This window comes from Leopardus geoffroyi, chromosome B1, assembly GCF_018350155.1.
Source record: "Leopardus geoffroyi isolate Oge1 chromosome B1, O.geoffroyi_Oge1_pat1.0, whole genome shotgun sequence".
Taxonomy (NCBI): Eukaryota; Metazoa; Chordata; class Mammalia; order Carnivora; family Felidae; genus Leopardus; species Leopardus geoffroyi.
The window spans coordinates 137,328,263-137,355,680 of NC_059327.1; the positions used below are offsets into that span (position 1 = coordinate 137,328,263).

The window sequence follows — 27,418 nt, forward strand, 5'->3', positions numbered from 1 at the left end:
GCTTAGGCTGGGACTTTTGTCTGTACCGAGATGCTCCTCCCACCCCTCTCACGACCGGCTCCTGCTCTTCCTTTGGCTCTGCTTCAGGGAGGCCCTTCCTGCCCCCCTGTCCAAGGTAAGCCCCCCTTCTTCCTATCCCCCCCCCTTATTGAGAATCTCAGCCCCTTGACAGTTTTCTTTAAGACCCTTAGAACCATGTGTGACTCTTTTGTCCATTTATATGTTTCCTTACGTTTTATTTGTGTTTGCGTGTGTTTTTCTTTTGTCTTTCTCCCTTATTAGAATAAAACCCAACAGGCATCTCAACAGCAGGGCGCCTGCCTGTTCCTGCTGGGTCCCCTAGTGTTTCACATAGGCCTGAGGTGTATAATAAATTCTCAATAAGGATTTGTTGACTGAATGGTAAAAAGGATCAGAGACTAGAACATAGGTCCTGGGAAGTTGATTTCACCCCAATCACAGATGACCTGGTGAGCATCTTTTAATTGCTTGATTGGCATAAATGGGCAAAATCCCCCAGACGTGGATCCTTCTCCACTTGATAGATTCCTTTTCCTGTTCATGAGCGGCTGGCTTAGACTATAACTCTAAAAACACTTTAATGTTATTCCGCGAGATCCTGAATTACATGCCTTTGCCTCGTGTGGCCCCAACTGTAAAGTCGTGCTGATGACAAAGCCTTACCTTCTCCAAAGGTCTCAGCGTCCAGCTGAGAGGCTAGGCAGGTGCAACGTCCAAGGCAGGTGGAGGAGAGGGTACTTAGGGGACTGGAGTGGAGTCGTGAGGAAGGGCAGGGATGACAAGGGAGGAGGGAAACACAGCTCTCTAATGCACACTTTTCCCGTGGCCACATCCTTCCCTCCCATTATCTCATTTAATGCTCACCACAGTCAACACACTTAATACTTTTATCACCATTTATAGTTAAGAATAGTGGCAAAACGTGGGCCTGGGCTCAAGTTTCACCGTCCCAGATTATCTGCTCCAGGGCTCTTGGCCAAGGCACTCTGTTTCTTTGTCTTAGGAGGATAAAAACAACTAATATATAACTGATACATTCCTCAAAATGAAGCAATTCTGTGCTTGGCACATAGCAGGTCCTCAATAAACCACCACCTTTTTTTTTTTTTTTTTTTTTTTTTTTTAAGAGATCTGCCCAAGAGCCACATAGTCAGTGGCCTAGAACTTGATGGCCTCTTGTTTTGTAAAATGCCAAGGATACTTTCTATACGGTCTGTGCAGTGTGTCTACCTTCCCCGGCTGTGAGCTCTTCCAGGACAGGCATGACATCACCTTTTTTATCAAGTGGCCTATGTGTGCAGTGACTATTGCTCGCACGGTAAGGTTCCGAAATAAGATAGCATTTTATACCGATAGTGTACCCAGCGGTACATGTGAAATGTTAATAGTCTAGGCAAATGTCCCTCGGAGATAAGTGAGCACTCATGAACCCTTTCCCACTTATCTTGTGCCTCCAGGAACAACTCCCTCTGTACATACCTCTAACCTGGGGGAACAGAAAACAGTGTAAGTGATGTGAGTCATTCAAGCTTTATGTTCAAATACCATGACAGAAAGTACAACTCATTAGGGTCACACCAATAGGAATTAAGGACATTTTAACCTTGGCTAAGCTAACACATTTTTAGTCAGCAACCTGGAAGCAATTGAGGTTTTATATAGAGTATTGTGTATTTATGTGCCTCTCTAATGATTCCTTAAGTGAATCATTCCCTCTTCCCTTCCCTCGCCCAATTCCAAAGAGCTGCTGTTTCCTATTAGGATTTTTAGTTAAATCCCTCCTCTTGCTCTCCTCCCTGCTCAGGCCCTCTGCATCCTTCATTCACTATGAAGTTGTGAGATGGACGTCGGTCTCGCTTTTCAGAAACCAGGCTCCACGCTGGCACCAGACAGGTGGCATCAGCTTGCCACTGACCACATCCCTGCTCTGCCCCCTACCCTTCAAGAGATATTCTCATCCAGCTCCTTAGCTAGGAATGTAAGTCCCAACAACCCAGCCAGAAGGAAGGTTACATATCTCTTCAGCATTTCTGAGACCTCAGACCAGCTGCCCAATGCTTACTTTTAAATGCATTTCATGCCCCTTAAATGCCTTGGGGAGTCAATAAATTAGAGAAACCCTAAATAAATAAACAAGCCTTGGATCTTCATAAAACATGTTGTTGTCTAATCATAAATAAATCTCACCATGGTGTCAGGCAAATGTCACAGAAAATAATATAATGAAATTAAATGCAGTGTGTATTTTCTTAAATAGAAGAACATTGACCCCCAAGGCAAAGAGACAATTCCCACAAGATTGCAGTCCCCACCTCCTAATTTTCCCCACCCCTAACCCCTCCCTCTCTGACTCCAGCCCTAAGGCTGAAGCCAACAAAGCAGTCGTGTTCCTGAGGCTTCTCCAGTTTGACCCGGGCTGCTGTCCTCTGTAGTTAACCAGAGTGTGGTAAGTATTATTGCGATACAAAGTAATACATTTCAGTTGTGTAACCTTTTCTCTTTACCATCTTCTTTAAAAAGAAAAAAATTATTAAAAAAAATAAGAAACTATAAAGCTAGTAAATTCTTACCATGTAATTAACACAAGCCAGGGCAGAATTGAATGGTAGGTATTCATCATGTGTCTCACCGAATTTTTTTTAAAAAGCATATGTCTGCAATATGCAATTGTCTTTTAAATTAAATTTGGCTGTAGTGACTCTTAAGAGCCTAGGTATATCATGACTGTTTCTTTAAAATGTGCTACTGGAAGATACATTTGTATGAGGAAAAAATATTCTTTATCCTTAAAGAAGAAATCATCATATTACCATTAAGACTCGTGTGTTTAAACATAATATTTTAAATTGCTTCTAGAAAGTTTCTTGTTTTATGATTGGTTTCAGGATTTGCTGTTGGAATTAGTTTTGCTAGTAAGGAGGCACGATTCTGCTTTCCATCATTTTGAGGTTTATCATTACTGTCAGAATTAACTCTAAATGTCTCTGTTTTGTTAGGGGGAAAAAAAACCATTTTTTTTGAAATTGTTGGGATCTGGCCACTTGTTACCTTTCCTGATTTGTAGCATTGTTATTATCAGCAGTAACACCAAGGCAGCTCTCAGTATTTTCCCTGTCGAGGGAATGATTAGCTTTTCTCACTGGCATGATTTAGAGGAAAAGGAAAAAAGAAACTTTTTTCCCTTCCTCTTATATCCAGCCCCTAAGAAAAGCACATTTGTTATAAATGGTATTTCTGACATCTAGATGTCTAAAGACTTTAAAATTATGTGTATGAAACTTACAATTTCTATATTCATACATTTTTCATTCAGATGTTTAAAAAAAAAAAAATACCCATTGAGTGTCTGCTCTGCTCCAGGCCCTGTGGTGGGATAAAAAGTTGAGTGGAGTTATGTCTCTGACTCCAGAAGAGGAGAAGGACCTGAGAACAGCTTACCTTAAAAATATCCAGGACCAGACAGACATCTTTAAACGTCTTAAATGCACTGAAATATATATGATGTGCTACCTGTCCACACCCTCTCATACGTAAATAAGGGTGAAGTCCAATATCATTATGATTATTTCCCTCAAGGATTACATTTATTTGAGCAGGGAGGCTAAATATTTTTCTAAAATTTTCTCTCATTTATTTTACTTTATTGGCCCAGCTTTATTGGTGCCCTAAGGATGTGCTTCATTTACCTCCTGGTAGGTAACCAACCTTGGGAGCACTTGATGCGTTAGCAAAATGTACAGGAAGCCCAGAGGACTGAGCAGGCATTCCATGGGTGGCCATCAATTTTACTGAGAAATCTGCACTTAACATTGCATTGATGCTCTCTTGGGTTTAACTTGGGGGTAGTGAAAATGGAGACAGATGTGGATTTCATGGATGACCCTTTGAGCATATAGACAATGTTTTGGAAGAGTACATCTGGAGGCTTTTGAAAAAAAAAAAAAACCATTATAATCAAGTGTTTGTATAGTCTGCTGCCTCTTCCCTGAACTAAATTTGTCATCATTTAAGTGTTCCATGGCCACAAGTAACTGTATTCTCATTGAAATTTTGAGACCTACGTATACCAATGAAAGCATTTGCAATGGTTTTGTTGTTTTCTTATAAAGTACTGGATGGGTCCTGCTCAAGTTTTAGATTACTGACACCATCCAAATTCAACAATCTGGAAGTTTTGATTATTGATTTTGTGGCTAAGGACCAGAACTATCTGAGCCTTATTTCCATCACCAATATGAGTAGTTAGCATTGGGGATAGGGGATAGGGGTGTGGAGGGAGAAATTCTTCCACCCACCCACCACAAAATAAAATTTAAAATCATTTAACAAACTTGACTGTTTACCAAACACATTTTTTAAAAAATAAAGTCTGTTCAAGATGTTCTGTACTGAAGTGGATGCAGCTGTTAGCTAGCTGTATTGACTTACCAGGTAAGGGACCTTAGGCCCACATAATTAAAAAGGACAGGTAATTCCAATTCAAATATGAGTCACAGCAAGATTTAAAATCGAGTGCATGCTTCCTAAGTCTTCTAGTTCTTTTAGCCAAACTATTAAGTCTAAGACATCTACAAGGCTGCTATACTGTGGATATGACCAGATACCAGATATGCTATACCAGATATGGGGGAGCCAAGCCCTCTGCAAATCCAGGAGATGGTGATACCCTCTTCTCCTTTTGAGATTCCTCTTTGCTGAGCTCCTCATGGAGACAGAGTTCCAGAAAGACTTGAAGAGAGAAACCGAATAAAGGCAAGGCACCAGTCTGAGGAAACAGACCATTACCTAAGTGAGAAATCTGGTTTTAAGTTGAGGGATGTCAGAGTCTTTGCATATGAATTAGGACTTTAAAGTTAACTCAAAAATTGATTCAGTCAGTTAATTGTATTTATTTTTTTTTTTCAAGTTTATTCATTTATTTTGAGAGAGAGAGAAAGCACCAGTCATGGAGGGGCAGAAAGAGAGGGAGAGAGGGAATCCCAAGCAGTACTATCAGTACAGAGCTCCATGTGGGGCTTGAACTCATGAACCATGAGACCATGGCCTGAGCCGAAGTCAGATGCTTAACGGACTGAGCCACCCAGGCACCCCTCAATTAATAGTATTTCAACCTTTAATTATGCAGATTGAAATAAATTGTGCGGTGAGCTGGAAAAACTCCAACTAAATTGTTTCTTAGAAAGAAAGACACTCTCTGCTCTTTTACACCCATCCAAGAGTCATAGTAAGGGTCTTGGCCAATCAGAGAATAACAATCCTGAGCTGGAGCACAATGATTGGATACCACTTCTACAAGAGGTGAACACCTGCTCCCCAAGTGTTAATGAACAGCAAGGGGAGTAACCTTCTCTATACTGTAGGAGAAATGGATTTATCGCTTAATTTAAAAGAATCTTCATTAAGACATGGTCCTGTACATGAATTGGTTTTTACTGGGCTCAATACAAGGCCATTACATCACAAATCTCGGTAAGGTTAACTTTGTATGGTAGATTTACCAGAGATTTTTTTCTTTTGATCGTTTTGTGATTGTTAGAGTATCTTCACTGAGCATATTATTTTGGCTACATTTTTATAATTATATGTATTTGCAGTAAAACTGTAAGTGGTAGGAAAAATTTGAAATTGGGGGGAAATAGTGTTTTATTTTTGTGTAAAAGACTTAAGTGCCACTACTTCAATATTCAAATCATCATTTCTGATGGACTTTCTTTAACACAGCGATTTGCAACCCTCACCACATCTTGGAGCCTCCTGGGACACATTAAAACTATCGGTTCCAAGGCCACTAACCCCTTTGCCCAGGCAGTGGTTCCGCAGAATCAGAGTGGAGCCAAGTGGTTGGTATTTTTAAAAGGTCAACTCATTACATTATCTAAGATTCCATGTTGCAATTCTTTTATCTCCATAGTACTGACCAGGAAATTGGTTCCCTAAAATTGTACTCCAAGAGTGTTTTACTGCCTTCTTTTATTGTCACAGTGGGTGGGTTTCATTAACACCCGACATAAGCATTTTCCCGGTTCTATGGTACACAACTTCGGGACTTTGATCACTCCTATGGTCACATGCAATTCATCAGCACATGCAAAAGATGTACCTCTTAGTGTGGAGGTTCCTCAGAAAATTAAAAATAGACCTACCCTATGACCCAGCAGTAGCACTGCTAGGAATTTACCCAAGGGATACAGGAGTACTGATGCATAGGGGCACTTGTACCCCAATGTTTATAGCAGCACTCTCAACAATAGCCAAATTATGGAAAGAGCCTAAATGTCCATCAACTGATGAATGGATAAAGAAATTGTGGTTTATATACACAATGGAGTACTACATGGCAATGAGAAAGAATGAAATATGGCCCTTTGTAGCAACGTGGATGGAACTGGAGAGTGTGATGCTAAGTGAAATAAGCCATACAGAGAAAGACAGATACCATATGGTTTCACTCTTATGTGGATCCTGAGAAACTTAACAGGAACCCATGGGGGAGGGGGAGGAAAAAAGGAAAAAAAAAAAAAAAAAAAAAGAGGTTAGAGTGGGAGAGAGCCAAAACATAAGAGACTCTTAAAAACTGAGAACAAACTGAGGGTTGATGGGGGGTGGGAGGGAGGGGAGGGTGGGGGATGGATATTGAGGAGGGCACCTGTTGGGATGAGCACTGGGTGTTGTATGGAAACCAATTTGACAATAAATTTCATATATTAAAAAAAGAAAAAAGATGTACCTCTTAACAAAACACTATATACTTCTTCTAAATGGATCATTCAAATGTCAATTGTATGTAGCCTTTGTTGGCCATTTTTCACTTCTCAGCTTCCCCCTCAGGGAAGGCCTAGAACTGGTGTCTGAGGAAAACACAGGCTTCTCATAAATACGCTTTTAACTTATCTGCACTTTGAGTTAGGATGGCTGTTAACTCAGTCTGTGCTACACTAGGGTGGCCTTCTATTCAGGTGTGTGTCTTGACTGCCTCATTTAATTTTGATGACAATACATTTGCCTTAAATGCCTTCCCTTCTGCATCCCTGTTCCTATGCATAAGCAACCTTCATGGGGAATCCAAACTCTGGTTCTCACCAAACACTTTTAATTCAGCCCCATTGCTGCCCAATTCTTACCATATCGTAGCTGGTTAAAATACTCATGGAGGGTTGTCCGAGCATATACATCCAGTGTTTCTCTGAACAATCTACAAAATTTGATTTTTAATCCTGAATCATCCAGATGATCAGGGGGATAAGTAGTTTGCTGGGATCATTTTAGTTTCTCATAGATTGCTTTCAGTGATTCTACTCCAGCATTGTGCTTTAACCCTATACTAGGAAATAAGTTCATGAAAGTCACTGTTCTATTTATTGTAGAGATTCTGTTAAAGGCTTTGACCACCACATGTCATACATCATCTCCTTTTCGAGGACCTTGATGAGAAATTTCTCTAGGTCTCAATCTGTTCTTATTTTATAGACATGGTCAGTTCCCTAAATGTTTGTGTTCCCTCTTTGCTTTGCCTGATGGGAAACTCAGAATTTTATTTGTAGCCCATGTCCAGCAATATACAGAAATTTTAAAGCATGTGCTAAATTTGCTTCAGACTTTACTTTCCCTGTGCCCAATTTCTTCATTTTCCATGTTACATCTTGTTATATTTGTAAGTTTGTAAGACGCTCAAATCTTCCTAAGAACAGCATAAGAGTATTAATCAAGAGTTTCTCAGCCTTGACACTATTGGGCCAAATAATTTGTTGTTGGCAGGAAAGAGGGATTAAATGGAGGATTAGGAAGAAAGAATGGGGAGTGATACCCTTGACCTCTCTCCACTAGACGTCAATAGCAGTTCCTGGTACTGGGGAGGTACCTTGCCCATGACAGATTTATCTCCTACTTTTAGGGAAGAAGGGCGAGAAAAAGAGGTCAAATGACCTTCCAGCCTCTGCCATTTTCTCCAACTCCTTTGGCTTAATACAGTCAACATGCCAACTTGCCATATTTTAGGGTGGTGTATCCTGAACCCCAACACTTAGTGTTTTCTAGGCTATGTGCAAGTCACTGTCTTTGGGGGATGCAGATAACTGGAATCCACTTTCACCCTCAGAAAACCTGCAAATGAAAAAACAAAACAAAACAAAATAAAAAATGTAAGTGTTCAGTTTGCACATATCTGAGTCTCATATCTGAAGCTGATATAGCTTCTGAGCGCTTCCCCGATGACCCTGGGGAGAAGGAAGTCGAGACACTGTTATTGGCTTTTAGAGGCAGCCAAGTATCAATAGTGTGGCTCGTGCCCAGTGTGCTGACCCCTATGTCCAGTGGGCTCTGTGCCACATCATGAGAGAGTTGAGCAAGGCTGAGTAGGAAGACAGGCAAATCCAACTTGGAGGATTAGGAACGGCTTCATGGAGGAGGTGGCATTTGACATGAGAGCTTAACGGGTAAGTAGGGAAACAAGGGGCAGGGTCTCACAGCAGGAACAGGGCGGAGGGAATTCCTGAAGAGTGGTGTGCAAAGTGGCCTGAGAAGGGAAGGAAGTGGTAATCAAAGGACTGGAAAAATAGGGTGGATCATTTCCTGAAGGTGACCAGTTTGGGAATGAAAAGGCATTCTTCCCCTGGAACCACTTACGCCTGAGAGCACATTAACAAATTTTAAGATAAAAGTAGAGAAGAAGCTGAATGAATTAGGTCACCGAAGAAGGAGTGTGGGAGAATGACAACAGAGACCTGGGAGGTTCCAATATATCACTGTTCTTTATCCCTGACCTTTGCCCCAGTTCACGGTTTTAATAAGAACCTTTACTTCCTTGATGAAAGGAGGATCACGAACTCTCCTGGTGTCAGGAAAATTCCCAAGCACAATCAAATAAATAAATATTCCTGAGAGGCTCCTCATTTACGGATTACCAAGCAAGCATAAGGGGCACCTGGGTGGCTCAGTAAGTTAAGCATCTGACTTTGGTTCAGGTCATGATCTCACGGTTCATGAGTTCGAGCCTCATGTTGGGCTCTGTGCTGACAGCTCAGAGCCTACAGCCTGCTTCAGATTCTGTGTCTCCCTCTGTCTCTGCCCCTGCCCCACTCGTACTCACTCACGTGCTCTCTCTCTCTCTCTCAAAAATAAATAAACATTAAAAAGAACATTTTTAAAGGATTACCAAGCATAAGCACCATTTTTAACAAAAGGGAAAACGTTTTGGAGTGGCTTTTTGGTTATAAAAATTATTTAGTTTAGGGGCACCTGGGTGGCTCAGTTAGGTGTCTGACTCTTGTTTTTGGCTCAGGTGATGAGTTCACGGTCAAAGGGGTGGAACCCCACGTTGGGATCTGCACTGATAGTTCAGAGCCTGCTTGGGATTCTTTCTCTCCGTCTCTCTCTGCCCCTCCCCTGCTCACGCTCTCGCTCTCAAAATAAATAAATGTTAAAAATAGACATTATTGGGGCGCCTGGGTGGCGCAGTCAGTTAAGCGTCCGACTTCAGCCAGGTCACGATCTCACGGTCCGTGAGTTCGAGCCCCGCGTCAGGCTCTGGGCTGATGGCTCAGAGCCTGGAGCCTGTTTCCGATTCTGTGTCTCCCTCTCTCTCTGCCCCTCCCCCGTTCATGCTCTGTCTCTCTCTGTCCCAAAAATAAATAAACGTTGAAAAAAAATTAAAAAAAAAAAAATAGACACTATTTAGCTAAAATTAGGAAATGCCATACCTTCAATTATACACAATCGTTTTTAATTTTACATATAACAGAGTTTTCGTTGTTCGGGCTAACATTTCAGAAATGATGCGATTGGTGGTACATCATCCAAGGATCGTACTGTGATACAGATAATGCAGGGTTCTGTAGGCGATCCAGATAACTGACTCCAGATGCAGACTCAGACCCAGGACTAACAGCAGGCCTGTTGTGGTGTTTCTGGGTGCTGGAGAAGCTCAGGGAGGAAGATTCCCTGGAGGAGCAGGATCTGAATGTGTCTGGGGAGGGAGGGAAACCGAGAAGTCAGATACTGGTAAACCTCCTTTCCCCACTCCGAGTCTATAATATGCAGAAGGGATGTATCCTCACCTATGGCCTACCATGGAGGCTTCACTAAGTTGTGCAGAATGCCCTCCCCACATCACCCCACCACCCCAGACAGTGACCAAAGGCTTTTTGTTTCCAGATATTATTTAGTTTAAATTCAGAAATGTCATACTTTCAATGATGCATAATCATTTTTAAATTTCCTTATAACTGAGAGTTTCCATAGTTTGGCTAAAATTTCAGAAATGATTGTGTAGGCGATGAAAAATAATTTACGCTCTATGCTTCCAAGTTCTCAACTGGGGCCCCTGAAACAAAATACGGATTAAGAAGAGAAAAAACAGAAGTTTATTATGCATGTATCTCATGTACACGGGAGATATGCAGGAAAATGAATAACTCTCAGAGGTGGCTTACAATTTGGGCTTACACACCAGCTTTCAGCTGAAGTCACTGGAGAGAAAGTGTAGGGAAAGCCAATTTTGGGGAGGGGAGCAGGTTAACAAGGTTAAGGTTTGTAATGAAGATTTGAGTCCATACTTTTTCCATTGATAAGAGTTTCTTGTGGTACAGAATCATCCCTCTCTTCCTGATATGAGAAGGGGACACTTACAAATGGAGATTTTTCCCTTATAAATGTAAATTTCCCTTATTGGGTAACTTCCTTGTTTTCAGAGCTTCTCCTATGTGTGCTGTCTCTCAAAATAATCAACTAAAAATAACTCTTATGCCAGAGAGGCATATTTTGGAATGGCATTTTCTGGTCTACACACAACAGGTGCAAAGTCAGAGTCCCCATGTGATGCAGAGACTGCATAATTCTGCTTGAGACGCAGGGGAGTGGGACAACTGGTTCCAGATGCAGATGAGACCCAGCACTAAAAAACAGGCCTGCTGGGGGCTGTTTGGGTGCTGGAGAAGCTCCAAGTGACTCAAAGCAGGGGCTTTCCCAATTGAGGTAATTTACTTTGCTTTTCCAGAAATGGGTTGCATACAACCCATGGAATGATCTGGTAGAAAGCTGAGAGCTGGAAGGAGGTAGAGGAGAAAGGCAGGATGGAAACAGAGGGAATGAGGGGACTAGGGAAACTCAAGTCAAGTGACATTCAGCAGTTTGGCGGATCCCAAGAGCATAGCTGAGACTGGTGGAGAGAAATGGAGCCCATGCAGGCCCTGGGCCAATCAATTGGACTCCTTCCTAAAGATAGGACTTGGTCGAATGGAAGAGCATGGACTTCAGCCTTAGCTCACCCACCTGGGAACCTGGCTGCACTGCTCCACGTATTTGGTTTCAAATTAGGAGAAAAGATTATTATGAAACTAGAATCCCCTCACATACCTAAGATTGCTTAACATGAACTCTGGCAGTAGAAACTGCTCAAGAAATTTCCGTTTCCTTCCCTTATCCATGAATAAACAACTGCATTCCCAGAGGAAATGCTCTTGTAAGAATTTAGATAGAAGTAATAAATCATGACCACCGACCGTTAGTGCCCTTTGGCCTCTCCCACTCTGTGGGGGGTGGGAGACAGCTTCCTGCACAACCTTAGGGAAGCCTCTTTGTTCTGGCCTCCCTTACACCAATCCCAATCCTGTAAACTGGGAGGCAGGAACCGCCCCCCACCGTGGAATTATCTAATTCCAAAATCATTCTCACAACTGTCCAAATAAATGCAAAATGCCCGGTTAAATTTCAATTTCAACTAATGGATGAAAAACTTTTTAGTGTAAGTATGTCTCACATATTGCTTGAGTCTTACTTATTCAAATTTAACAGAATCTCCTTTATTAATTTTCCTAAATGCGGCAACCCTGTTCAATCGTTTAACGCTAATTTCTGCTTTTCTGAGTCTTAGGCCTAGGCTTCTGCTTCCCAGCTTCTGTAGCAACCTATGGGTAAAATGAAAGATGGTGGTACCAACAGGTATTCCAAGGACATGGGGCAAATAGAACTCTCATCCTTTACTGATGGGAGTGTAAATTCTACTACTTCACAATACTGTTTGATACTTTCTACCAACCCTAGGGCCCAGCAATTCTGCTCCTAGATGTAGACACAACTGAAATACATACCTGGTCCGCCTAAAGATGGGTACAAGAATGTTCATAGCACTGCTATACCATTTCTAATAGTCCAAACTAGAAACAATACAATGGTAGCGTGGATAAATAAGTTGTGCATATCTACAGGATGATTTATTATATGACAATGAGAATAAGTGAATTATTGCTATACACGACATGGTTGAATCTCACAATCTTAAATTTGAGCGAAAGAAGCCAGACACAGAAGAATAAATAGTGCATATAATTAAATATATGTAAGGCTCAAAAGCAGGTAAAACGAGGCTCTGGTGTTTAAAGACAAAGTAGAAGTTGGGCAGAGGGGTATGAGTTCCTAAGAGAGTTCAGGAGGGCTTCTGCGGTGCTGGTAATGTCCTTCTTCTTGAACCTGCTGTGGTTACAAGGACTGTTCACTGTTAAATTCATCAATCATGCTTATGAGCTCTGTACTTGACTACATGTATATTGCACTTCAATTAGATGTTTACTGAAAGAGTTGAGGTCTGCCCTGATGGGGCTTTTTTCTCTGCAGACCTACATTGTTGGAAACACCTCGTGGAGTACATGTGTGGTTTCCTTATTCACGGAACTATGTGTTAGATCTGTGGGAAAGAACTACAAGACATCTCTCTGCTAAAATTATGTGAAAGACCTAATAGTCAACTTGTTTAAATCTTAGGTATTGGCGTATCCCAGCAATCTGTACAATTCTGGGGTGTGACAGTGTAGGGGTGAATATGATTCGAACTCATTCATGTTTAGAGAGTGTCTGAAATTGAGAACCAGGCCGATCCCTCTACTCTGACCCTAAACGTGTCCCTAAAGTAAAGAAACTGGATCCCAAAGAGTACAGGTGGAGAATTTGTGAAGCATGTCCATATTCAAGTAAAGGTCAAAAAAGCCCAACCGAAAGAACTCTGGACTGACAGTGACAACTGTAGATTGAACAAAAGTTCTTTTTTTTGTTTCTTAATGTTTGTTTATTTATTTATTTTGAGAGAGAGAGAGCAGGGGAGGGGCAGAGAGGGAGAGAGAGAGAGAGAGAGAGAGAGAATCCCAAGCAGGCTCTGAGCTGTCAGTACAGAGCTTAATGCAAGGCTCAAACCTATGAACTATGAGATCATGACCCATGCCGAAATCAAGAGTGGGATGCCCAACCAAATGAGCCACCCAGGTGCCCTGACCAAAAGTTATTTTTAAAAGACAATTTTGGCGGCACCTGGGTGGCTCAGTCGGTTAAGTGTCCGACTCTTGGTTTTAGCTCAGGTCATGATCTCACTCACGGTTTCGTGAGTTCAAGCTCCGCATCGGGCTCTGCGCTGGTAGTGTGGATCCTGCTTGGGATTCTCTCTCTGCCCCTTCCCCACTCGCACTGTCTCTGTCTCTCTCAAAATAAACAAATAAACCTAAAAAATAATAAAAAATAAATGAAAGGGCTGTTTTGAAGATTATGATTCTGGCTTTGGAGCAACTATAGTGATGGGCAGTAGAAGTTACCTTTTCTTCCTGAACAGGTCTTGTTTGCTTTCGCTGGCAAGATTATAATCCCAGACTGGTAGAGTCTGTGGAAATAATAATAAAAGCTTTAGAGTCCCAAGAACTGAATTTAAATCCCAGCCCTGCCACTCTGTTACTGCAGACACGTGACTTTCTGTTTCTTTCCCTTTCATCTGTGGCCTCATAGAAGAAATGCCCTTGTCTTTGAATATATAGGAGAGTGTAAAGGAGGGGTGGGGATTCTACTTGTTTCCCTCCAGGGCCAAGTACTCTCTTTAATGTAACTACTACTCAGGAAGAATTTACCCCATGCCAGCCACCACTCTAAGAGCTTTTCAAATATTATTTATTGCACCTGACAGCTTTGTTACTATGTAGTGTGCATATCCCCATTTCACAGATTCAGGACAATGAGGCACATAGAAGGGAAGTAACTCCCCCAAGGTCATTAGCTAGTGACTGCGGAGCTGGAGTCTGGCCAGCGTCCATGATGGAAACCACTGGATCCTGCTGTCTGGTCCACCTTCCCATCTTTGGGTTTCCATAATGTTTCTTGCTAGCTGTCCCATGTCTTTTCCCTGAAAGACTGGGAAGAGGGTGCAGGGCAACACTCCGTCTTCAAGACAAGCCTCATTTCCTCATCTATAAATTAAAGAGGTTGGACTAATGATCCTGACTTTCCTTGGCTCTGGCATGTAACCTCTCTGCCTCCATTTTCATGTCTGCAGTAGAAAGTGTCTTACCAGCCTTTATTCCCTGAGTGCTTCAGCGTGCTGGGAACATTAGAGATCAGGGTTAACTAGAGATCAAACACGAACACACTTTGGAAAGTAGAATGCTCCTTGCGAACATCAGCCATTGTTATATTGGCAACATATCACATTCAGGTTTTTTTCCATCTGCTTTCTTGCCACTGAAACTCTCTTTAGATTCTCCCTCATGTATATGGTAGTTTGCAGTTTTCAAACTTGATCTTACTTGAGCCTGCCAAATACCAGCAATGACTAAAATCCAAGCCTTTAGGGGTGCCTGGGTGGCTCAGTCAGTTGAGTGTCCAAGTCTTGATTTCGGCTCAGATCTTGATCTCAAGGTTCATGGGTTTCAGCCCCATGTCGGGCTCTGCGCTGACAGTGTGGAGCCTGTTTGGGATTCTCTCTCTCTCTCTCTCTCTCTCCCTCTCTCTCTGCCCAACCCCCAGCTCTCTCTCTCTCTCCAAATAAATAAATAAACTTAAAAAAATAAATAAATAAAATAAAATCCAAGCCTTGAGATTCCTACCCCATTGTTTACTTTATCACCACACTGTCATTAGCCTTCTGGAGCTGTGACCCCACCCACTATCCTTGCTACTTAGCAACGTTTAGTCTAAAATAGACACAGGGGAGCATATGTCAGGTCACTGGCATACAGGAAGCACAGTGCTTAATAGACATAGTCTATTGACATAGTCTTAGAGATGACTGCAATACAACAAACCATGAGAAAAGTGGTATTATACCCATTTTAAAGATGTTAGGGCACCTGGGTCGCTCAGTCTGTTAAGCATCTGACTCCGGCTCAGAGGTCATGATCTCGTGGTTTGTAGGTTCAAACCCCGTGCTGGGCTCTGTGCTGACAGCTCAGAGCCTGGAGCCTGCTTCGGATTTTGTGTCTCCCTCTCTCTCTGCCCCTCCCCCCACTCACAAGCTCACACGCTCTCTCTTTCTCTCTCTCAAAAATAAACATTAAAATTTTTTCAACATTAAAATTTTTTCAAAAAAAAAAAGAATATAGACTTATTGGTATACTTCTTTCTTTAATGATACACATGCAGCAGCCACAGCTATGCGTACATTTTGTCTGTAATGATTTTTCCAGTATATATTTTGAAGGTAATGGATAATTCATCCTTGAGGCCAGAAGTATATCTATAGCATTCCATACTGAGCAGCCCACTACCTGCACAATTTATTCATATTCTGTAACTATTTCTTGGATAATAGATTGAGCTCACACTGTGTGCCCGCTCTAATTAGACGGTGGTAGGAAAGGTATCATAATCCTCCTACATAATCAGAGAGGAGAAAGACCTTTGGACTCCAATGAAATATCTATCTAGCCCTGCAGTTTCAACACAGTTCCTAATGTGATTTGACAGTAAATATAGAGCCTTCTCAACCTGGTGGTTTTCCCTTTGTGTCATAAAGCAGGTTCTCGATAATAAATATTAGAGGCACCTTTCCAAGGCAGTCCAAAGTGCCTTGGCTTTTATTATTCCATAAAACCTCCACCCCCACCTTTTGTTTAATTTTTTTTTTTTTTTTTGATGTTCACGTTTGAGAGAGAGAGAGACACAGAGCGAGCAGGGGAGGAGCAGAGAGAGAGGGAGGCACAGAATCCGAAGCAGGTTCCAGACTCTGAGCTGTCAGCACAGAGCCCGACATGGGCTTGAACACACAGACTGAGAGATCATGACCTGAGCCGAGGTTGGATGCTTAACCGACTGATCACCGAGTCAAAACCTCCACCCCTTTTATAAGGACTCACCTGTTGGGGGAATCAGCTGATCACAGCCATGGATTTCAGCATATACAAAATCAATCAGGAAAAAGAGCAGGGCAGAGGAAGAGCTGAGAAGACTGGCAAAGGCTGAGAGAGACCTGTAAATCAGATCTCCATTGTTGTCTGCTTCACAATTGCCTCTTAAAATGTTACTCACCCAGGGTCCACCCCAGCTAGTGAATCAGAATCAAGTATATGTGTTTTGCAGCCAAGCACTAAGGATGAACCTAGTGCACAGCCAGGACTGAGATGCACGGTGGGAGCATCTTTTTTTTTTCAATGTTTATTTTTGAGAGAGAGAGAGAGTGCACAAGCAGGGGAGGGGCAGAGAGAGAGAGGGAGAGGGAGACACAGAATCTGAAGCAGGCTCCAGGCTCTGAGCTGTCAGCACAGAGCCCGATGTGGGGCTCAAACTCACAAGCTGTGAGATCGTGACCCGAGCCAAAGTCGGAGGCTTAACCAACTGAGCTACCCAGGTGCCCTGCAAGTGGGAGCATCTTTGACTGGGGCCTTCCCTGACAACATGGAGGAACAGGTGGACAGATAACAGGGCCTTGCACCTGGTTAAGGGAAACGTTGCAGGTGAACAGGGACCAAGGCTACAGAGCACTGCATATGGTTAGATATGAAGTAGTAAAGAAGAAAGCTTTAACATTAGTCGTTGTGAAACCAAACACATTCTCTCCCTTGGGAGTTCTGACTGGTTAAAGCTCAGGAGACTTCACTTGATCACTTGATGAAATCTAAAAAGTATAGGTACCACTTTGTTCAAGGGACACTATTCCTTAATGGTTTTTCAACTATTGCATTTTTCTGTGGAAGCTTGAAGCACCACCCCCTCACCCTTTTTTTTTCAGATTCTGGACTGACGATTTCACACAAAAAAAAATTAATCATTTTTTGGGGTGCCTGGGTAGCTCAGTTGATTAAGTGACCGACTTTGACTCAGGTCATGATCTCACAGTTCATGGGTTTGAGCCCCACGTCAGGCTGTGTGCTGACAGCTCAGAGCCTGGAGCCTGCTTCAGATACTGTGTCTCCCTCTCTCTCTCTCTGCCCCTCCCCCATTCATTCTCTCTCTCTCTCTCTCTCTCTCTCAAGAATAAATAAACATTTAAAAAAATTAATCATTTTTTTTAAGTAACCTAAGACATCTGTTAGCTATCAGGACACCACTAGTAATTATGCAATGAGGGCTGACATTAGCTAGAAGCATCTGTGTGGTGGCAATTTTTTGGAGAAGTAAAGAACTCTATATCACAAAGTTCTCTTAAGGAGAAACTGAGATAATGTCTGTGCAATCGCTTTGGATTCTTTTTATGTTTTTTTATTTATTTTTGAGAGAGAGAGAGAGACAGAGACAGAGTATGGGGTGTGGGGCGCACAGAGACTGGGAGACACAGAATCTGAAGCAGGCTCCAGGTTCTGAGCTGTCAGCATAGAGCCCGACATGGGGCTTAAACCCACAAACTGTGAGATCATGACCTGAGCCGAAGTTGGACGCTTAACCGACTGAGCCACCCAGGCGCCCCTCTGTGCAACAGCTTTGTAAAAGTTATTAGAATTACTATTAAATAAAACACCTCATACGCAAAATAGATATTGTTCAGGATACGGTTGTCTTGAAAAAAGAAGAAAAAAATCCTCTTGCCAATAAAAAGAGAAAAAGATCAGAGAAAGGGGCTACAAACCCCCCCAGAAAACCTGTGAAAGGAGCCCTCACCCCATCTCCTTGATGTTTCTAATTGCCTAGTATCGACAATATCTGGAAATGTCTTGTTAAGTCAGTTGAGTGTGGCCACCCCTAATTAAGAGAAATGTGATGAAATGTCTTCTCAACTGGAATCTGCGTGATATCCAACCAATACAGGCAGGCGTTTAATACTTTTTTGGGGGGCGCCTGGGTGGCGCAGTCGGTTAAGCGTCCGACTTCAGCCAGGTCACGATCTCGCGGTCCGTGAGTTCGAGCCCCGCGTCAGGCTCTGGGCTGATGGCTCGGAGCCTGGAGCCTGTTTCCGATTCTGTGGCTCCCTCTCTCTCTGCCCCTCCCCCGTTCATGCTCTGTCTCTCTCTGTCCCAAAAAAATAAATAAACGTTGAAAAAAAAAAAAAAATTTTTTTTAAAAAAAAAATACTTTTTTGGGTTTGTTTTCACAGGCAGTGCCCTTCGGAACTTAGCCTTAAAAATGAATCCCGTTGTTTCACAGCCAGGATATGGGACCGGGGGTGTGATGCATAGTGACTGGCAATCTGGCGTATTTGACTGCTGTGATGACCTGGGGATTTGTAAGTACACGTGTTATTGTTCTTCCTCGGTTCCCATAATGCAGGCTCCTGACTTAATAAAACTCATCTACTCATCCTGCCATTGAGCTCCTGCTTTATGGTCAACTCAGAAGTCACAAGCCGCAAGCCCGTGGGTGGATTTAGCCGCCAGATATGTTTTGTTTGTCCTGTACACAATGACCTCTCTTCATGCATTACTTTAAAAATACTAGGAAACAGGGGCGCCTGGGTGGCGCAGTCGGTTAAGCGTCCGACTTCGGCCAGGTCACGATCTCGCGGTCCGTGAGTTCGAGCCCCGCGTCAGGCTCTGGGCTGATGGCTCGGAGCCTGGAGCCTGTTTCCGATTCTGTGTCTCCCTCTCTCTCTGCCCCTCCCCCGTTCATGCTCTGTCTCTCTCTGTCCCAAAAATAAATAAAAACGTTGAAAAAAAAAATTAAAAAATACTAGGAAACATATAAAATCAGATTTCACATAAAAATCTGGCCTCACACTGTGGATTTCCAGCTTCTCTTGGAAATTGGAAAATATGGAGAGATGAGCCTTCAGCACACATGGTGGGAGTCTGCTGCTGCTTAGCATGAGCTAATCCCACTGAAAGAGATTCTCATTCTAGTTTGCCATATGTATTTATGTCCACCATTGTCTATTCTGTGTTTTTTGTCTCAATCTATTTCACTCATTTTAGCTGTGCGACCTTGAGTTTGTGATCCTTGCTTAGATCGATCACCTTTTGCAATTTTCCACCTCTTAGTATCACCATGTTCTTGACATATCGGTCTGGTTTGTCTTCTATTTACTTCTCCCTTTACCTACAATGCCGTCCCGTGTTTCCCAGCTTTCAGTGATGTTCTTGCGACTCTTGTCATTGTTCCATTTCAGGAAGCCTTGCGGGTTTTTAGCTTTACTGAAATCTAATTGTTTTCTACAACAAAACACACTCTTTATATGAGAAACCTTTTCTTATTTCAGAGTCTCATGCCATATGGGTTGCAGACATCCTCTGTGGGGCTCATCTTTCCATTGTGTGTAAGAAATAGCCTCCTTTTTTGTATGTGATGGAAGTTCCACCAGGTTCTTTGGAGATAGCCAAAAACAATCAATCAAGAAACCACAGACTCTCTTATCATACCAGAACTCCACCCCAGAACTTTTCAAAACAGATTTTTACTCAAAGCATATTTGAGAACAGTTTCCTGTTTGTTTCTATTTTCTTTTTTTTCTTTTTTATTTTTTTTAAACATTTATTTATGTTTGAGACAGAGAGAGACCGAGCATGACCGGGGGAGGGTCAGACGGAGAGGGAGACACAGAATCTGAAACAGGCTCCAGGCTCTGAGCTGTCAGCACAGAGCCCGACACGGGGCTCGAATTCACGAGCGAGATCATGACCTGAGCTGAAGTTGGCCACTTAACCGACTGAGCCACCCAGGTCCCCCTGTTTCTATTTTCTTAAGCCCTTTCTCTGCCTTACAGAGACTGTAAAGTGAAATTGCGCTCAACTTTTTAAACTACCAATACACATATCCCTTAATTCCTGCTTGCTTCCATCCACATGATGAGGACAGTGCCCTCCTTTTGCCTGAATGAACACCTAGAAACTATTTCTGCTCTTTGTAATGATTTCTTTACTCAGTGTTTTCTGCCCCTAAACACCCTCCCATGGTTTTTCCAAGGCTTCTCAGACATCCTGACGCCACAAACTTCCTCTGCAAGCGTGACCCGAATGTAACAAGGGCAGGGAAGAAAGATAATGGGAACAATCTCAGACTGGCAAGGCAGGAGCTTTTGCAATTAAATCTGACCCGGTAATAATGACTCACAAATTATCCCCAGTTCCTGGATAGCCGGCTCTAGAAGCAAGACACTGAGAGCCAGGTGACAACATTGTTTCCTCCAAGTCCCCATTAAAGTCATTTCCTGAGCCAACATCTTTTTGAAAGAGGTGTGATTTCATTGAAAGCATGGTGACTTTCACTAACTCTTCTATGTGGCTTCCCCCTCTTCCTCCCCGCACCCAGGCCTCTGTGGGACCTTCTTTCCCCTATGCCTTTCCTGTCAGATCGCCTCTGACATGAACGAATGCTGTCTGTGCGGAGCGAGTGTCGCCATGAGGACCTTGTATCGGACGCGATATGGCATCCCGGTAAGTCACCCGTGTGCACGGTGAGGCGTGAGCCCAGATACCAGAGGGCTCCCTTCAGTCTGACCACAACTGTGTGATTGCCCACCTTGCCTTCATGGCTTGGCCCTGATCTTTTCTCCACTCCTGTCCTAAATGTGTCAAGTGATTACCAGGGGCTGTGCTGCCACGGACACCAGGGAACAAATTAGTACCACAATCTTAAATTGTTCCAGTAGGTATGTCCCTGAAACAGTTGCTGGAGGTGAGTAGGTGAGGAACGGAGGGCCCTTAGCCTCTCCTGGCTTTACTCAGAGTCAGACATAGGACCCTACAAATCTGCAGGCTGAGCCACAGTTAGAAAGCCGTGGGGAGAAATGGGGGTGTAGTGGATCCCTTCACATCTGGCACGTCTGCCTTCTAAGCCAGTGTTCATTCATTCAAAAGTGATTATTGAGCATCTGGACCCTGGCTAAGTCCTATCGTATTCATTCATTCAACAGGGATTTATCCCGTACATGGGACATGCCGAATCCAGAAGCTAGAGACACCTCAGTGAACAAAGCAAATCAAAAGCCCTGTCTGCGTGTAGCTTACATCCTTTTTCTTCTTATGTTTTTGAGAGCTTTATTTGCACATAGTTTCAGACTTAAAGAAAAGTTGCAGAAATAATACAACAACAAAAAAGAAATAATACAAAGAATTCCTGAATACCCTTCACCCACATTCCCCAAATACTAAAATCTTGCCACCTTTGCTTTATTTACTCTTTCCTCAACCTCTCTGTCCATTCTGTTTTATTTTTTCCAAAACATTGAGAGGAAATTACAAACTTGATGTCCTATTACGTCTGTTACAGCATGTATTTCTTGATAGCAAGGACGTTCATTTATATAACCATAACATAATGATCAAAATCAGGAATTTAACACTGATACAACACTATCAGCTAATATGTGGATCTTATTTAAACTTTACCAATTAACCCAATTAACATTCTTTGGATGAGAAGAAAATCAATCTGGAATCACACATTTGTTCAACTGTCATCCCTAGTTAGTCTCCTACAATAGGGAATAGTTTCTCACTCTTTCCCTGTCTTTTTTTCCTCCCAAGTACAGATCAGTTATTTTGTACACTACCCCTCAATTTGGTGTGTCAAATTTGTCTTCATGGTTAGACAGGTTTTACACTTTCGCAGAACCTCCACAGAACTGACCCAGTATGTGCTGTGCTTCATGTCAAGAGGCACATGACATCGGTGTATCCCATTATGGTTGTTTAATTTGATTACTTAGTTAAGATATAGCGTCTGCTAGGATTCTCGACGGTAATGTTGCCTTTTTCCCCTCTATAATGTGTAAGCACCTTGGTGAGAGATATAAATATTTTATTCCTCACCAACCTTCATCCACAAGGAATAATAGCCATTGACAATTCTCGCCTGGATCAATTGTTACTATGATGGCTGTCAATGGCAGAGCTTACATTCTAATAGGAGAAGATGGCCACAATGTAACTAAGTAAACACTTTCTAGGGTGCTGATGAGCGGTACAGAAAAAATAAAGCCAAGATGAGGAATAAAGAGTGTTGAAGCATTCTAATTTTATTTTATTTTCAGCATCATAAAATGTATTTTCATCTAAACAAGGTTTATCCCAGGAATGCAAAGATGGTTCAGTATCAGAATACTCTATTTATAGATTCAAAAAGAAAAGCCATATGATCATCTCAACTGATGCCGAAAAAAGCATTCAACACAATTCAATACTCATCCACATTTTTAGGAAGGGAGTTCTAATTTTAAGTATGGTTATCAGGGAAGGCCTTGGTACAAAAGTAAAGACCTAAAAGGATGAGAAGTTGACCCACCTGGGGGTCTTCAGCCAGGCAGAGGGAAGGGCACCACCAAAGACTTTTAAAGTAGAGTTTATCTAGAATGTTCCAGAAACTGCAAGGGGCTAGGGAGGTAGGTATAGAGAGAGTGAGGGGGTGAGGGTAGAATGTTATAGAAAAAGATGACATCAGAGCAAGAGTTAGAACTTCTAGGGCCTTGAAGACCATTATAAGAACTTTAGCTGTTACTCTGAGTGAGCAGAGAAGCCATTGAAATGTTTTAAACAAAGAAGTGACATGATAGATTTTTTTCCTGAAAACTTAGGGGCGCCTGGGTGGCTCAGTTGGTTGAGCGGCCGACTTTGGCTCAGGTCACGATCTCGCGGTCCGTGAGTTTGAGCCCCGCGTCGGGCTCTGTGCTGACAGCTCGGAGCCTGGAGCCTGTTTTGGATTCTGTGTCTCCCTCTCTCTGACCCTCCCCCGTTCATGCTCTGTCTCTGTCTCAAAAATGAATAAACGTTAAAAAAAATTAAAAAAAAAAAAAAAAAAAAAAAGAAAACTTAGCCTCTGCCCCAATCACTGCTCCCATAGAAATGGGAACAAGTTCTTAATCTCCCTACGCCTCAGCCCCCTCACTGATTGAATGGTCATAATGATACCTCCCCTTGGTGGTGTAGTAAGAGTCATGTGAAATAATGTATGGACAATGTATATACTATCTATAGCACAGGATCTGGCAATTAGTAAGTGCTCAGTAGGGGCGCCTGGGTGGCTCAGTAGTTTGGGCGGCCGGCTACAGATGATCTCGCGGTCTGTGAGTTTGAGCCCCACCTTGGGCTCTGTGCTGAGAGCTCAGAGCCTGGAGCCTGCTTTGGATTCTGTGTCTCCCTCTCTCTGCCTCTGCCCTGCTTGCTCTGTGTCTCTGTCTGTCTCTCAAAAATAATAAACATTGGGGTGCCTGAGTGGCTCAGTCGGTTAAGCGTCCGACTTCGGCTCGGGTCACGATCTCACGGTCCATGAGTTTGAGCCCCACCTTGGGCTCTGTGCTGAGAGCTCAGAGCCTGGAGCCTGTTTCCGATTCTGTGTCTCCCTCTCTCTGACCCTCCCCCGTTCATGCTCTGTCTCTCTCTGTCTCAAAAATAAGTAAACGTTAAAAAAATTTTTTTTTAAAAAGTAGTAATAAACATTAAAAAAAATTTTTTTAACTAAGTGCTTGGTAAACAACTACTTTTACTTCTGTTCTTTTCTTCGAGAATCTCTCAGCTGTTTCACAGGGCAGAGGTGTGTTCAGAGCCTGACTCATTTCTCCTGCGTGTTTGCTCAGCTGCCTGACTTGCTCAGCAGCTGCAAGTGAAGCTGCTCTCATTCATGCTATTCTTAAGGCAGCATAATACACAGAGGTTCTTAATATTGTGCCCTGACCTTGAACTTCCTGAATTGCATGCAAAGTGTCATTCATATGTACTTATGTATATGGTGTGAGGGTAAGATTCTCAAAGCAACCCAAAACCTCAACATGGAATATAGGAAGGGGAACTTAGCTGGATCCTGGAGATAAGGGGTTAGGAAACACTCAACATATAGCAAACTGTTTGACTCTCTGCTAAGTCATTTGGTGGCATCAATTTTTTCATCTGTCATGAGGAAGTTGTGCAAGATGATTCCTAGTTCTAGGATTCTAGGATAAGGTATGGTTCCTCGATGTACAATGAAGCAATATATTTATAGACAGTGTATCTCTATTTCCTCCTTAGAACAGACCTAAAAATAATTCCCTGGACTGATTTGTATCATTCAGGCTCTCTGCTTCGTTTCTCTTTCATATCTATGCAAACTTTTATGGGGCTGGTACAATGCAGCCTCTCTGATCTGCGCACCCCCCCCCCCCCCCCCCCCCGCTTCATGGACACAGTCAAGAAAGCATCCCTTTGGCCAGGGCATAAGAGAGAAGGAGGAAGAAAAGAAAGAAACAACCACTGATTGTACTACTACTTGCTGGGATATTATTTTGATGTATATTTACTCATTTACTACTTGCAAACTCCTGTGGTACAGGAATTGTTACCTCCCTTTATAGATATGGAAACCATATATATGAGAAAATGAGAAAGGCTTAAGGTCATAGAACATGTGAATGTTGGAATTGTTCACCCAGTGTCTCCTGCACCAGAATAGGAGTCCTTTCAAGGGCATGTCTCCCAGAAGGTCGTTGAAGACCCAACTGGACCCTTCCATTGAGAAGGCCCCCAAATCCTTGCAAAGTACTCCATACCATGGTTTGCCAAACAATATTCATTACTTTCTTCTTTTCCCGATAATTTGCGTATCTCCTTTTCTCCTAACACCCCCCTTTGCAGAACTTGAGAGAGGTCAACGAAATTGGCTAGAGGGATGCAGTGTGGGGCCTGGGCTGGCACTACTTGCAAGCTACAGAAAATTTGTGCATTTCACAATCAGCTTTAAAGGGAAGCATTTTAGAAGAGATGACAGAGGACTCGGGCTATAGTTGTAAACTGCAGATCATTTGACATAGTGTCACAAGGGCACTGGCTTGAAAAAAGAAAGACCAAGAGCTGCCACCAATTTGTTATGTGATCTGAACAAGTCATTTAGCTTCACTTGGTCATCAGAAAAATGAGGATAATGTCACAGAATTCTCATGATAAAGCAGTTACATACAATGTACCTTTTTTTAATGTTTATTTTATTGATTTTGAGAGAGAGAGAGAGCAAAAGTAGGGGAGGGTCAGAAAGAGAGAGAGAGAGAGAGAGAGAGAGAGAATCCCAAGCAGGCTTCATGCTCAGCTCAGAGCCCAACACGGGACTCAAACCCAAGAACCATGAGATTATGACCTGAGCTGAAATTAAGAGTCAGACACTTAACCGACTGAGCCACCCAGATGCCCCCAATGTACCTTTTAAAGAGTTTTGAAAAACTATACAAATGCAAGGAATTGTGTGAATGTATTTATGGGATATATGTTGACCCACTGTTTGTTTTTCCACAGGGATCTATTTGCAGTGATTTCCTATGGCTGGGATGTTTCCCTCATTGCACCCTTTGCCAACTCAAGCGAGATATTGAGAAAAGAAAAGCAATGAATGCTTTCTAAAAAGGGCTTACAACTTGGTAAGTTGTTGGGAATTCTTTGATTTAGGAGTAACAAAACAAATTCTCAATAACATCTTTTATTTCCTTGGTCTTCTCTCACAAACACATGAAACATACCTTACAAAATGGGGGACAAATGATTTTTAATTGCCAGGCCACACCAACAGTCGGTAGTCAGCTTCCATGGTTTGACAGGACTAAATTTGATAGGATAACAACGAATTCTGGGATTTTTTAGGTTGTCTGCCACAGGAGGGGTGGCTGTGTGATGCACCAAGTGAGCATGCCACATATCAACCACGTATATCTTAACTAGACCATGACTTAAGGTAGTAGAGATATGTATGCGACCAGACCTTCATTTCCCTAAGTATGGTTCCTAGATCTACTGTTACCAACAGTAACCAGTTGAGGTGTTATACTAAACGTGACTGCGTAATGTGCCTAGTTCTGTGTTCTTGATGACATCAGAATGTTAATATAACAATCCTTCCTCCAAAGTGATGGGAAGCTAGTTTTTAGTCTCTATAAGTGTGGACAATTCACCCAGTTATGCCAAATTCCCAAAGCCCCCACTATGAAAAAGAGTTACTGACTTTTTTGTGACTATGTTATCAAAATTGGGTAGCTGCTCATTTACCTGGTTTCCTAAGCTCCCCTACTCACATTTTTAATCTTCTGAGTTCCTGCTTCTCTCAGGCAAGCAGGTAATAGTTTACTTGTCCTGTCTTTCAATCTCTTATTGCCAGTCCCCGTGGAATTTGCAATTAATGTTTAGTTTTCACGTGGAAATGGCTATTATCTATAAAATCCTATCTCCCAAGAGGCCTTTGAGAATGTTTGATTAGGATGGTACATTCATGTGCATAATAAGTTGTCACTGGCCCAATCTGTCCTTTTTTAGCTATTTTGCCACATGCTCCACAAAACAATGTCCTCTCCATGAGCATTTTAGTTCATTTCATGTTGCATTTTCATACCATTTTAGTATCCGAGCATTTGTCTCCCAATTGCTTTCAACCCTCAATGACTGAAATGCAGAGTCAAGATGGGGAGTTTTCTTATCATCCCTCTTCCTCCTTTACTCTACCTGCTGAGAATTGACTATTATCTCTCTTTCCAAGCAGTGACGTTTGTTAAAAGGCCTGTGTTAATAACTTGACTCAGAACCTGATGCCAAAGTAGCCCTAAGGGAAGGAGGATGTGACAGTTTACTGGCATAGTCATCCGGTCAATGAAAAAGATTGTTTAGTGTTCTCTGCCCTTTGGAGACTCTTAACTTGGCATGGTTGATGATTCATTGACATTTGATAACAGAAATTAACTCTGGCAATCTACAGAGTATTCTATTGGTTCCCTCAACCACCTAGCGACAGTGCCTGACACTCAGTAGGCACTTAATAAATATTGTGGAAGAATAACTCAATGCAACTTTCAAGCAAGGAAGCATAATGAGGCCCTCACCTAGGAGATTCATGTAAATCTTAACTGGTGATTGTGATTCTTTCTAATAGATTGTACTGAACCAAGGACCATGATTTGATGTAAATTTTAAATATGTAGCAATTTGGCAGTAGGGTTGGGGTGGAACAGAAGTTTCGATTTTTGGAACAAGATAATATAAAGAAAGAAACTGATAAGTCCTGATTTGTTCATTCATTCTCTCTTTTCTTTTCTTTTCTTTCCTTTTTTTTTTTTTTTTTTTTTTTCCTGATTTCTACAGGTCATATTCACAATGTGGTGAAAGAAATGCTGGAATGACACACTGCACCTGCTGTGCTATCTCACCCCAAATCTTAGAAACTAATTCAACTAATCATATGGCTTCCAATGGCTTCAAGACCTTTTTAATCTCCAGTTTATTCCAAAAGAAGTATATTTCCCATGCTGTTCTCTAAAATGACTGCTATTAAAAAATGAACATCCTCCACA

The 27,418-nt window shown here is 42.3% G+C and overlaps 1 protein-coding gene, 1 long non-coding RNA gene and 1 other non-coding gene across 4 annotated transcripts; 2 read left to right on the plus strand and 1 right to left on the minus strand.

The window, feature by feature from the left end:
- On the plus strand, nucleotides 1–27,418 carry LOC123595754 (placenta-specific gene 8 protein-like). 2 transcript variants are annotated; one of them, XM_045473504.1, is made up of 5 exons: nucleotides 1–115; nucleotides 18,290–18,418; nucleotides 20,437–20,561; nucleotides 25,383–25,504; nucleotides 27,210–27,418. In XM_045473504.1, exons 1-4 carry the CDS (start codon nucleotides 31–33, stop codon nucleotides 25,485–25,487), a joined length of 444 nt encoding a protein of 147 aa, XP_045329460.1. In that variant the 5' UTR covers nucleotides 1–30; the 3' UTR covers nucleotides 25,488–25,504; nucleotides 27,210–27,418. The 2 variants fall into 2 exon arrangements, with proteins under 2 accessions (XP_045329460.1, XP_045329461.1); XM_045473505.1 differs by lacking the exon at nucleotides 1–115 and adding an exon at nucleotides 2,378–2,467.
- LOC123595755 lies at nucleotides 9,718–13,748 on the minus strand. The gene is made up of 3 exons (XR_006711358.1): nucleotides 13,593–13,748; nucleotides 10,308–10,339; nucleotides 9,718–9,982 (listed from the first exon to the last, which is right to left on the minus strand). It is a non-coding gene; the product is annotated as an uncharacterized LOC123595755 (long non-coding RNA).
- LOC123596634 lies at nucleotides 12,591–12,723 on the plus strand. Its single transcript, XR_006711790.1, has one exon. It is a non-coding gene; the product is annotated as a small nucleolar RNA SNORA18 (small nucleolar RNA).

What these genes read in the sequence shown, in the direction of transcription:
- LOC123595754 (XM_045473504.1), top strand. Translation starts at nt 31, where the DNA reads ATGCTCCTCCCACCCCTCTCACGACCGGCTCCTGCTCTTCCTTTGGCT. An exon ending in TTCCTGCCCCCCTGTCCAAG is followed by an intron (nt 116 to 18,289) that starts GTAAGCCCCCCT and finishes TTGTTTTCACAG; the next exon opens with GCAGTGCCCTTCGGAACTTA. An exon ending in GGACGCGATATGGCATCCCG is followed by an intron (nt 20,562 to 25,382) that starts GTAAGTCACCCG and finishes GTTTTTCCACAG; the next exon opens with GGATCTATTTGCAGTGATTT.